Here is a 13414-nt window from a genome sequence, read left to right on the forward strand (position 1 = left end):
TAATGAATCAAGTCAATTCACGATGAATTGAACATCTAATATAGAAACATTCGTTGTTTAATAAAATGTGGTATGTAAAATTTCTAAAAACTATTGGTGTTTTTACACGGGTTTTAAATCTAGTTGTTTGTAATAGAACACACTCTAACCGAATAAGTCGACTATAACCTAGCTATATAAGCTTGTGAAAGAAAGACTAGTTCGTCAACAAATAACTCATATGAGATCAATAAAGGTATATTGCATCACATATCTACTAATTTGAAAAAAAAAATACAGAATATCAATAATTGCAAAAGCAAAAGAGAAAGTGTGATGGAATTTAACGCATCTACGACAACGTTAAATTTATTATATTACACACAGTGGAAGCATATGTCAACCTAAGTTTACTAAACAACTAATGACTTAATGTTTTGCGTCACTGGCTAAAGCTATCATTCAAACTCAACATTTTTGAAGATGTTTCGGTATATGTTGTAAACGATAGGTTCTTTTCATATACCATGGGTCCGGTATTAGTTTGAACGGTAGAGGGAATGTGTGACATTCGTATAGCTTCTAGCTCTATTGCTACTTCTTTCATTGTTGGTCTATACCTTCCATTCAAATTTAAGCATCGCATTGCCAGGCTAGCTACAATCATAAGCTCATCCGTACTACCTTCCTTGATCACCATTGCATCAAATATGGACATAGCGCGTCCTTCCTCCATAGCCAACATAAAGTGTGTAGCCAAACTTTTATGTTCACCACTTCTACTTTGGGAAATTGGCCTTTCTCCGGTTAAGAGTTCAACTAAAACAACTCCAAAACTATATACATCACTTTTTTCCGTGAATTGACTAGACTGGAAATACTCAGGATCAAGGTAGCCAAACGTACCTTTGACTAAGGTAGTCAAATGGGTTTGCTCTACTGAAACAAACCTAGAAGTTCCAAAGTCCGAAACTTTTGCCCTGTATTTCTCATCCAAAAGTATATTAGCGGTTTTAATGTCTCTATGGTATATTGGAATGGAAGTTGCTGAATGCAAGTAAGCAAGTGCTCCTGACACCTCTGTAGCTATTTGTAATCTCATGTTCAAAGAAATTGGGATTCCGTCTATTCCCTTGTGAAGTCGATCGTACAAGGTGCCATTTGGAATGAATTCAGAAACAAGCAAAGGTACGTCTGTCTCTAAGCAGCATCCCAATAGTTTGACCACGTTTCTATGATTGACCTGGGATAGAATAACCACCTCATTGATGAATTGTTCTAATTGACTCTCATCAACAACCTTTGATTTCTTGATTGCTACAATTCTACCATCCGCTAACATCCCTTTATACACTGTACCTTGTCCTCCACGACCCAAAATTCTATTCTCATTGAAGTTGTCTGTCGCCTTCTCTAGCTCACATGATGTGAAAAGTATGGTCTTGCCAACTAAAGACGGGTCAGCTTCTTCTTGTTGCTTTAAAAGTAAACCGCCATTTCGTTTAAAGAATCTCTTTCTTTGTCTCCTTTCTTTTGTTTTCTTGAACCACTTGTACAATGCATAGCTGGCTGCTAGAAGAAAAAGTACACCCACACTTATGCTAACACCTGAATCAAGAACAATACAATATGGCAAGTTAGTAACTAATTTAACCTATGAAAATAAGTCAATTGTTCATGCTCTGCTGCCTTCTTGGTTCTCTGCTTTGTTTATGAACATAGAAGTTGTCCTTGAATGCCACAACTCTAAAGGGTCGCTTATTTCATATTTTCGACGCACATACTATATATACATAATCCAGCAGCGACTAGTCGAGTATGTAGAAGATCTCAAATCAAGTTGCCATTTCTACCTTATAAGAGATCTAAGGTTGGAGTTTTAAAGTCAAAACCAACTTAATTATGTATTCTAATTTTGCACTGTCAGAAATTTGCCACTCAAAATACCATACAAATTAACTTTGCATCCAAAACCGATCAAGAGACTGAACTTTTCATTTATCTCTTGATAAAGTCTTCATTGGTCATCATATATTAAACCTGTGATGCAAAGCATTCTAGACAAATTAACAAAGATTTTGAACCAGCTAAAGAACTTAAGATAAGTGCGCATATATTGATCATCACGAGCAAAGAGATCGAATTTAAATTACCTAGAATAATACCCATGGATGATTTGCTGCCAAAACTTGTTGGAGACAGGTTTGGTCCACAACTGAAATTTATTACTTTAACACTTGAGCCATCGCCACCATATATTATATCATAGTTACATGAGGCATGATCAGGGCAGCTTGCACAGTCTTCTATTACTAGACACACATCATACATAGAAGTAATTAAATTCCAGCAAAACAAGTTAATAAAAACAGAATTAAATAGATGCTACAATACCTTCACATCCATCAAATAAGTAAGGATTTCCCTTGTAGCCTCTATGACGGGAACATTTCTGAGTCTCCACAAAAGTACCATTACCCGTATCCAGTTCGACATTCATATGATCCGCCGCTCCTCGACAGCAATTTAGTGTGGTGCTATGTGGAAGCGTCCACATAAGGGCCATTGGAATCAAAGCATCATTAGCTGCAACAGATTGGATAGAAAATTTTCCTTTTAGATACGAATCGACATCCACCAAGAAGGCATACCCACAACCTCCATCTCTGCCCAGACCCGTGAGATTTATGCTGTAGGACTTAATAAAATGAGGAATTGTCGTTTGGCAACAACTAATGCCAAAACAGTCATTGTTTCTTTCACTAACAGTCTCATTCAGACAAGAAGTTGAACACCCGGTGAGCACACTCCCTTTATCCATCATAACCGCATTACCACATCCATTAAAAAGAAATCTATTGTAATAACTGCAGAACAGGAAGGGGCTCCCATGAAGGTCGATGCTCATGATCTGACTCATATTCTGAACTGAGTTTTGGCAATTAGAGATTATTGGCGTATTAAAAACGACTGTTTGATTATTTAAGTCCACCCTCAAGATTTCCAGGTGGTTAAGTGCAGATAGATATGGCGTCGAGGATTTGCACTCAACGATGTACCATTCATTGACAGAACAATCCGCACCAATTCCAAAAGGGTATGGAATCGTCACATTGTTCCCACACGTATCGTTGCACCCTGTCTTGGCGTATTTTGAAACTGCAATTGATGTTATTGAAAGGAAAATGAGTAAATACAGGCAAGGATGAAATAACAGAAAATGTAAAGATGTTTTTATGTTGATGGTAATGGAGAGTTAAACAAGAGACCAAAAAGTTTTGAAATGGAATGGTTAGTGGGAATTGTTTAATGATAAATAAAAATGTTAATGATACTTTTTCTTTACATGGTCCAACTTCTAGTGCTTGCCATCAATATGAATGTGTTGTTGTTTTATAATTATTATAGAAAAACTATTAATAATAAGATTAAGAATACTGTTTATTAAATATAACACTTGCTTTATATCAAATATTTTACTTTGCCTTGGATACTTTTTTAAAGATTCTAACACGTATTCAGTTATTTGTAACAAAATTTGAAGTCACTACATAATAATATTAATAACAATCAGATTTGTTTGATAAAAGATGTAGTAAGTATTAAACGTGAGTCTAAAAACATACTCATAGATAAATGATAATCTAATCTTTTTACAACTGCTAGCAATCTGAAAGTGAATGTAAGATTGTCTAAATGAATAACTGTTTGCCAATAAAAAAAGGAAATAAACGTGTCAATTATTATCTCATGTGGCATGATAGTGTATTTTTAATATCTTTTAAAATTCTGATTCTATAAACCCCTATATCAACTAAAACAAAATGAATCCAAAGCAGCTTCGAACCTTTACCGATATAACTAATAGTAGTCATCGAAAACTGATCCACCATAGCCACACTTCCACCATACAAATTCAACGGTAACAGAAATAACCGCAACCAAAACAACAAGTACAAAACTACCTCCTTCAATTTGAAGAAATTGAGCAGCATCTGCGCCGCAGTGGCGGTGGTCGCTGCAGAGCTTGACGAAGAGGAAGATGAGGAGGCAGGTGATGGTGCCGATGGCAGAGATGTTGAGGTGGTACTGGATGTGGCCGTACCATGTTTGTTCTGTGATTTCGTCGCCTGAGGGGGAGGGCGGATGGGAGAAGGTGTGATCGGTGGTGGTCAAGGGTGATTGAGGTGAAAGGTTGTTCATGGTGTGTGGGTCATGAAGCTGGTAGATGATGAAGAGAATTGGATCGATAAGTTTGGGGATTGAATCTAAAGTTAAGGTTTACATTAGAAAATGAAGTTGGATATCTTGGTGGTGGAGTTGACGATGGCGTTGGTGGTGGAGTTGATGGTGCTGGTGGTGTTAGAGAGAGAGGGGGGGAGAGAGAGTGGGGAGAGTGGGGTTTATAAAAATAAAAAACAAGCCATGCCAGCATACCACGTTGTTGGCCACGTAGGGAGAAATCGTTGTATAGGTTTCATGGCCTGCTTCCGTCATTAGCTTCTTGCAGGAACTATTAATGTTTGTGTTTTTCCGTTGATATCATACATCATCGTTGTCGTTTAAACTAAGGAAAACGAAAAATTCCATGACTCAGAAAATATGATTGTGGAAGCACGAAGCACCATTGAGTTTGAAAATTACTTAGTGAATTATTGGGGTTTTTTTTGAAAAGTTAATAAGTTAAAAAAGTATTTAGCATTAATAATTAATAATAAGTCAATAACTCATTTACAAACTCAATCTCAAACACCTAATTTGGCTTTTTAAAAAGGATTAAAAAGTTGATCTTTCAAAAAGACACAAAAACCTAACTTTTTAAAGGTTTTTTTTGCATTTTTGAACATAAAATTATCGATCTAACATCACTCGTTAAATAGCAACCAAACATAAAAACTTAACTCACCCTTTTTAATCATTTTATTTTCCTCACCTCAAAAGCTAATTTAAACAAATTTTAGAAACTAATTTTGCAAAAATTATAAGTAAAGAAACACTTTTGACAAAAAAAAAATTTGAGTTAAGGGTTTAGGGTTTAGGAAAAAAATTAAAATTAAACAGTTTTAGAGTTAAAAAACAATCCCAAACACCCTCGAAATACAGGAGATTCAATTCCAAGATGACGGGCAACAAAAATTATATCCTTATATATTTACCAACCAAAATTCCTATCATCAGTGCGGGGTTTTTTCAATAGGGCCCATTTTTTCGGTGTTCAAAATTTTCATAACAAAATTTAAAAATTTTTGAGTTGGGCCATAGCGAGGTTTGAGCTAGATTTAAAAAGAAACACAAAAAACGAGCTATACAAGAATTGAACGCATGACCTCTTGTTGGTAAAAAAAAGAATTTACCATTACACTAGATTTGCTTTTCTTTCTATGGTGTCCACTTAATTGTATTTATGAGGTTCTTATACAATTTAATATATCGAATCTACGATTTTTTTTTAAACATTAGGGTATGGGGACCTCGAACCACTTTATGTGGGTCCGCGCTTGCCTAGCATACTCAACCGTTGCATAAAAAAAAAATAAACATTGCGTCCTAAATAACAAATTGACGGCTTGCAACTACACCTCCACGGTTTCAAGAAAAATAAACTGACATTTTATTAACTGCCACTACATGTATAAATTATTATTATTGAATAAAGATAGATTATTATTATTGAACAAAGGCATTACGTGTCAACTGAATGTCCATTACGTGTCAATTAAATGTTTACTGCCACACCTGTTATTAAACTTTATCTAACTTCATATTATGTATTATACTCATCATTTTTATTCCATCATAAAAGTATTATTACGTTTAACCTTATCCCCTACCTTATTTTACCTACTTATTCTAAAATTCTAAAATATATATAAAACATATACATGTATCACAAATATGTAATATAATATTAATATTCATTAAACGGTTTGTTTCCCCAAACCCCCATGTTTATTATCTAATAAACCGTTACGTTTTCCCGATTTCCTCATTTTTCGATTTCAAGCACTCTTCGTTCCTGGAACATCCCTACGACACTAAAGGTACGCGTCCATTGATTGGCGGATGTTACGATTCAAACATCGGGTTGAGTTATCCTACAAAGAAGTATAAAAATAAGAAGTCTAAGAAGTCACTATAGATTGACAAGTGTCCCAAAAGAATTCAAGTGGAAAGAGTAATCTTGTCAAAGAGAATAAAAAAAGGAAAAATTACAAGTTTTGTCATGTTAATTGTTGGGTGTAAAGGACTAAACTTGCAACAAAATACCTAGTAAAGGACACCGCCTGTCAACATTCATTAAAAAGGACACCGCCTGAAAAGTGGTATAAAGATAAAAGACAAAACTTGTAATTTTCCATAAAAAAATTATGCACACGCAAGTCACATGTTATTTCCCCCTATTTTTTAAACGTCCATAACCTTTTTATAAGTCATTTGTTTTCTTTTTTAAAAATATACCATAAAATAGAGCGTCTTTTTATCTTTAATATGAGTACCATATTGTTATATTTAGAAAAAAAAAATTCGAATACCCAGTTGCATATTACACAATGGACATAACGTAAAATACAATGAGAAAACCCAGTTACGTATTACACAATGGATATAACATAAAACACAAAACACAATGAGTATCAAACTAAAAACACAATGGAAAGTACACTAAAAACACAATCGATTACAACAGATAAAAGACACAATGGACATAAAGTAAAACACAATGATTAATAAACTAAAAACACAATGGAAAGTAGATCAAAAACACAATCGATAACAACATGTAAAAGACACCATGTACATAACGTAAAACACAATGCGTATCATATTGTTATATTTAGAAAAGAAAATTTGAAAACTCAGTTGTGTATTACACAATGGACATAACGTAAAACACAATAAGAAAACCCAGTTGTGCAATACACAATGGACATAACGTAAAACCCAATGAGAAAACTCAGTTGCGTATTACACAATGGATATAACATAAAACACAATGAGTATCAAACTAAAAACACAATGGAAAGTACACTAAAACACAATCGATGACAACAAATAAAAGCACAATGGATATAAAGTAAAATACAATGACTAATAAACTAAAAACACAATGGAAAGTAGACCAAAACACACAATCGATGACAACAGATAAAAGACACAATGGACATAACGTAAAAGTAGACTAAAAACACAATTGACGACGACAGATAAAAGACATAATTAGTGAGAGCAAATAAAAGACACAATGGACAACACACTAAAACACAATAGAAAACAGACTAATACACAATGAACAACAGATTAAAACATAATGGATAGCAGAATAAACACAATGACCAGAACCTATAGCGCAATATATAGAGTACCCAAATATAACACCATCTTTATTGTGTCATAAATTATGTTGTAAGTTTTGATAAAACGTAGTGGCCTGAACCCAAATTAACATTGTGTTATAAGTTTTGATAATATCACAATGTATAGAAGTCCTAATAAAAACGAATGAACAAAACTCAGTTAAAAGACATAATGATCTGAACCTTTAATACAATGCAAAAAAAAAAAAAAACAGTAAAAATGAAATTTTTTATTTTATTTTTATATAGCAATATCATACTCATATTAAAGCATAAAAAACGCTTGTTATTACGGTGAACTTTAAAAAAAATGTCGTATGGAAAAATTATGAACGTTTTAAATTGATGGGAGGAATTGACATGTGTCTTGCATGTGGAGAGAAGGTAGGTAAATGTAGGATTACTTTTATACCTTTCCATTATCTTTTTTTCTTAAAAACTAATCTCAACCATCCAAATCTTAGATCAATGGACCAAAATCCTTCTTACCCTTCATATTTATTTTTCCTTTGTATTTGATCCTTTCTCTTCAAAAACCATACGCCCATCATTTCTTCCTTTCGTGATTTCATTTTCAGTGACTGTTTTTGAATCTCATTCCCTCAACTTGAGTTATCTTTGATCTTTACACTTGATACTCATGCCATACGTATAGTGATTATTTGATGTTCTCTCTTTGGATTCTATACATTGCATCATAAATTCGATGTTCATCATTCCCCCTCCTTTTTATTCGCACTTAGGGTAATTTTGTTCAGAATCTCCATTTGAATTCTAGAGCGTAAATTCTGCATCTAACCCTCATATTTTTTTCAATTACATGTTTATATTTGTTACTTTTTAGACAACATTATTCCCTCTGTCAACAAAATTAACATTTGGGGTAAAGCAAACATCTGTACTCATGTCTTTATAACCATGTGTTCTTATGTGAAATGTTCTTCCTCACGTATCACTTTCTTCAATGTTCTTACGATAACTGCAATGACAGTAACAAAATAGAAATTTGGAAATTATTACACTATATTTACACATTTGGGTAAATAGTGTGAATTCACTGTAAAACAATATACGTTTTTCCATCCTCCTCTGTTCATGCAATGATTATAACATAATAGAAATATAGAAAATCGTGAAATTATATTTAGTCCCTTTTTGGTTTATTGTTTTGAACTCTGGGGATTAAAACTTACACTCCAATGGGTCATTGTTTTAATTTATTTGATGAAATAGTACATTTTCTGTCTCCGGGATTAATAGAAATATATTTACTTTTAACAAGTTAACTATTTTATACACCTTATATACTTTTTTTGTATTTGGACTTAATAAAATACATAAATTTTGTAAAGGCAACCCCGATGATAAGTTTTAAAAGGCAACTACTGAACTTAAATTTAAATAAACCTACATCTTACATGATATGAGTAATGGCTATCAAGAAGCCACAGTAATAAGGAATTCATATCGTTAATTTATCTTTAGTTGGTTTCTATGTATTTCTATTGGTCCTTATTGTTTTTAACATCGACCATATTTATTAACTCATTGTTTACGTTTTCTATCATTTTATTGAATCATACAGGAAGCTCAAAATTCCATTCATTGATATATCGGCGATTAGACCACATGATAATACAGAACCTCTCCAAATAAGAGTAATAAGAAAATGGATACCATTTGGAAAACGACAAGAGCTCCACTATAGATCTTTTTTGTAGATATTAATGTAAGCTTTACAACATATATATAATTAATAATTAATAATATGATATTTCAATTTTTTCACAGTTTGGCCTTTCATTTGTAACTAGGATGATGTAACGAGGCGATAGCGGACTTAAACCATCAGTCACATTTTTTGAATCTCGAATAACACTAGAATCATGCTACACTGTCACTGATTATCTATCTGACACTGCAAGATCATATATAAATGTTGTCCCCCATACAACATGCATTAGACTTGGTCTAAGAACATCTTTTCGGGAAATCGATGACAACACTATCCCTCATTACTACTTTAACTTTGTCAACTATGACCGTTTAAGGCCCCGTATCAACAACAATCTTTTGCTAACAGGTAGCCATCATTCAATAATCTTTATTTTCAAAATAATCTGTTTCTTTGCTGGCAAAATCATTGTTGTATACCGATTATGTTGGGCATATGGTCAAAGAATCACGTATCTTTTATAAGGCTTGGAAGAACATGATGAAAATAAGTCTTCAAGATCAAAGGAATTTAATATTATAAAATGCCGAATCTTATAATATATATATATATAGGGCCAGGATCATTTCAGAACCATAAATATTTACAGAACTCGCAGAACTCCTAATAAACAATCTTTTTATTTATAGATTTTTATGTTTAGGAGAATTTTATCATTTATTATGTGTATTTTTACGATTACATACATGTTAAGAGTAATTTTATCATTTTTTATTTGTTATTTTATAATTACACATATGTAAACTAGTTTTTTTACATATATGTAATTAGTAATGACACACACACACACATATATATATAATTTTGTCAATTAAACATATGTAAACTACTTTTAACATGTATGTAATCAAAGAAATACATATAATAGATGATAAAAAGATCCTAAATACAAAAACTTATATATAAAATTATTGTTTATTAGGAGTTCTGAAAGTTCTGTAGTTATTTAGAGTTCTGAAATGAACTCAACCCTATATATATATATATATATGTATATATGTATATATATATATATGTAGGGAGCCGCTAGAATGAAAACCACCCCGAGTTGTAAGAACCGCGAGAACGACACCATCCGGGTCGCCGTTTACCATGATTTTTTTTACAACTAGATGTGTATATTATAAACACATCCGTAAAAAAAAATTTAAATGCCCCCCCCCCCCCCCGAGGTGGTAGTTTTTTACGCCACAAGTTTAGTGAAAAAAAATAAAACAAAAAAAATAAAAACACCAAACTTGTGGTGTAAAAAACTACCCCCTCGGGGGGGGGGGGGGCGTTTAAATTTTTTTTTTATGGATGTGTTTATAATATACATATCTAGTTGTAAAAAAAATCATGGTAAACGGCGACCCGGATGGTGTGGTTCTCGCGGTTCTTACAACTCGGGGTGGTTTTCATTCTAGCAGCCCCCTATATATGTATATATATATATATATATATATGTATGTATATATATATATATATATATATATATATATATATATATATATATAGGGTGGGAGTTGGCTACAAAGTCCATTTTTCCTACAAAGTGTAAAAAGTCATAAAACACCATAATGTCAATCATAAAACACACACAAAACAAACAAATAACAAAGTGAAGATTACTAAAACGCCATATTTTTGGGTTTTGTATTGTATTTTGGATGATAAGACTTTGATTATCGAATTACTAACATTAGTGTGTTTTATGTTAGTTATCATGTTATGTTTTATATTCATAGTTCTACGATGGTGTGTTTGAAGTTTTAGTGGTATGTTAGGGTTTAGATATTGTGTTTTAGTGATTTTCACTCTGTTATTTGTGGGTTTTGAGTGCGTTTTATGGCTGAAATTGTGGTGTTTTAAGACTTTGTACACTTTGTAGGAAAAATGAACTTTGTAGCCAAACCACACCCTATATATATATATCTTCTATTACTAATATGTCACTACAGTGGTAACTTTATTGAAGCCACCTTATGGGAAGATATTGCATTTTCTTCTGACCGAGAAGCTGCTTTACAAAAGCCTCAACCTGTGATAATAGCTATGACATCAATGAAAGTCTATGAGTATAATGGTAGACATAAAAATTTTACTTTTCATCTATCATTATTTCTTCATTAACATACTTCTGAAAACAGGAAAAATTCAACTGGGATCTACCAACGCAACGACAATTGTTCTCAAACCATATATTGAAGATCTTGAAAATGTCACTAACAGGTATATATTAACCTAATCTTTGTCATGTAAACCAATTTGATGCTTTATACACATGTGTACTTCTGTATTAGGTTTGGAGTCACTAGAGGGCGTTCTAATACATACCCAACCACTTCTACGTCTCTAATATTGTCACACCCTGACTTTTGCGGAAGCGTGATTATTGGTGTGACTTTCTTAATACCATAGCATTCAATCATAACAACACTATATGATTAAAAACAGTAGATGTTCATCCATAAATTTAAGTTTGAAAATAACACAACATAATTGTTTGAAACATCGACACCAACTTTAAGTTACAAACCACAACATTTTTAAATGAGTTCACAAAGACTCGACAAAAGATCTTAAACAAACCCGAGCTTAGGACCATGTATCTCGTCCAGGAGTAAGATACATCTCCTAAACCCTAAAGACTTGGATGACATCTTTTATTTATGACGCAGCTTGAACATGCAAACACCTGCCAGATCCACTTAATTCCGTGAAATACATGTAATTTGAAAACATCAACAAAAGTTGAGCGAGTTCATGTGTTTGTGTATGAATAAACCTTTAAAGTATGTCTGTATGTATGTATGTATGTCTCTGGTATGTAGCAATAAGGAAAAACATAGCACGAATGGTTTGCAAGGCCAATGACATGTGTGAAATGTTGCAGGAAAATAGATGCAAAACCTCTCCAAATAAGAATAATAAGAAAATGGATACCATTTGGAAATCGACAAGAGCTCCGCTATCTTTTTTGTAGATATTAATGTAAGCTTTACAACATATATATAATTAATAATTAATAATATGATATTTCAATTTTTTCACAGTTTGGCCTTTCATTTGTAACTAGGATGATGTAAAGAGGCGATAGCGGACTTAAACCATCAGTCACATTTTTTGAATCTCGAATAACACTAGAATCATGCTACACTATCAGTGATTATCTATCTGACACTGCAATATCATATATAAATGTTGTCCCCATACAACATGCATTAGACTTGGTCTAAGAACATCTCTTCGGGAAATCGATGACAACACTATCCCTCATTACTACTTTAACTTTGTCAACTATGACCGTTTAAGGCCCCGTATCAACAACAATCTTTTGCTAACAGGTAGCCATCATTCAATAATCTGTTTCTTTGCTGACAAAATCATTATTGTATACCGATTATGTTGGGCATATGGTCAAAGAATCACGTATCTTTTATAAGGCTTGGAAGAACATGATGAAAATAAGTCTTCAAGATCAAAGGAATTTAATATTATAAAATGCCGAATCTTATAATATATATATATATATATATATATATATATATATATATATATATATATATATATATATATATATATATATATATATATATATATATATATATATATATCTTCTACTACTAATATGTCACTACAGTGGTAACTTTATTGAAGCCACCTTATGGGAAGAAATTGCATTTTCTTCTGACCGAGAAGCTGCTTTACAAAAGCCTCAACCTGTGATAATAGCTATGACATCAATGAAAGTCTATGAGTATAATGGTAGACATAAAAATTTTACTTTTCATCTATCATTATTTCTTCATTAACATACTTTCTGAAAACAGGAAAAAATCAACTGGGATCTACCAACGCAACGACAATTGTTCTCAAACCATATATTGAAGATCTTGAAAATGTCATTAACAGGTATATATTAACCTAATCTTTGTCATGTAAACCAATTTGATGCTTTATACACATGTGTACTTCTGTATTAGGTTGGAGTCACTAGAGGGCGTTCTAATACATACCCAACCACTTCTACGTCTCTAATATTGTCACTCCCAGACTTTTGCGGAAGCGTGATTATTGGTGTGACTTTCTTAATACCATAGCATTCAATCATAACAACGCTATATGATTAAAAATAGTAGATGTTCATCCATAATTTTAAGTTTGAAAATAACACAACATAATTGTTTGAAACATCGACACCAAATTTAAGTTACAAACCACAACATGTTTAAATGAGTTCACAAAGACTCGACAAAAGATCTTAAACAAACCCGAGCTTAAGACCATGTATCTCGTCCAGGAGTAAGATACATCTCCTAAACCCTCAAGACTTGGATGACATCTTTTATTTATGACGCAGCTT

General features: G+C 32.6%; 1 protein-coding gene across 3 annotated transcripts; it reads right to left on the bottom strand.

Annotated features, from left to right (window-relative positions):
• Nucleotides 1–287: 287 nt before the first annotated feature.
• Nucleotides 288–4461, bottom strand: LOC110908919 (wall-associated receptor kinase-like 6). Of its 3 annotated transcripts, XM_022153916.2 has the most exons (5): nucleotides 3945–4461; nucleotides 2374–3138; nucleotides 2133–2291; nucleotides 886–1587; nucleotides 307–798 (listed from the first exon to the last, which is right to left on the bottom strand). In XM_022153916.2, exons 1-5 carry the CDS (start codon nucleotides 4180–4182, stop codon nucleotides 422–424), a joined length of 2241 nt encoding a protein of 746 aa, XP_022009608.1. In that variant the 5' UTR covers nucleotides 4183–4461; the 3' UTR covers nucleotides 307–421. The 3 variants fall into 3 exon arrangements, with proteins under 3 accessions (XP_022009607.1, XP_022009609.1, XP_022009608.1); XM_022153915.2 differs by having other exon boundaries at nucleotides 288–1587; XM_022153917.2 differs by having other exon boundaries at nucleotides 288–1587; nucleotides 3827–4104.
• Nucleotides 4462–13414: the final 8953 nt, after the last annotated feature.

The sequence above is a fragment of the Helianthus annuus genome, chromosome 14, assembly GCF_002127325.2.
Source record: "Helianthus annuus cultivar XRQ/B chromosome 14, HanXRQr2.0-SUNRISE, whole genome shotgun sequence".
Classification (NCBI taxonomy): Eukaryota; Viridiplantae; Streptophyta; class Magnoliopsida; order Asterales; family Asteraceae; genus Helianthus; species Helianthus annuus.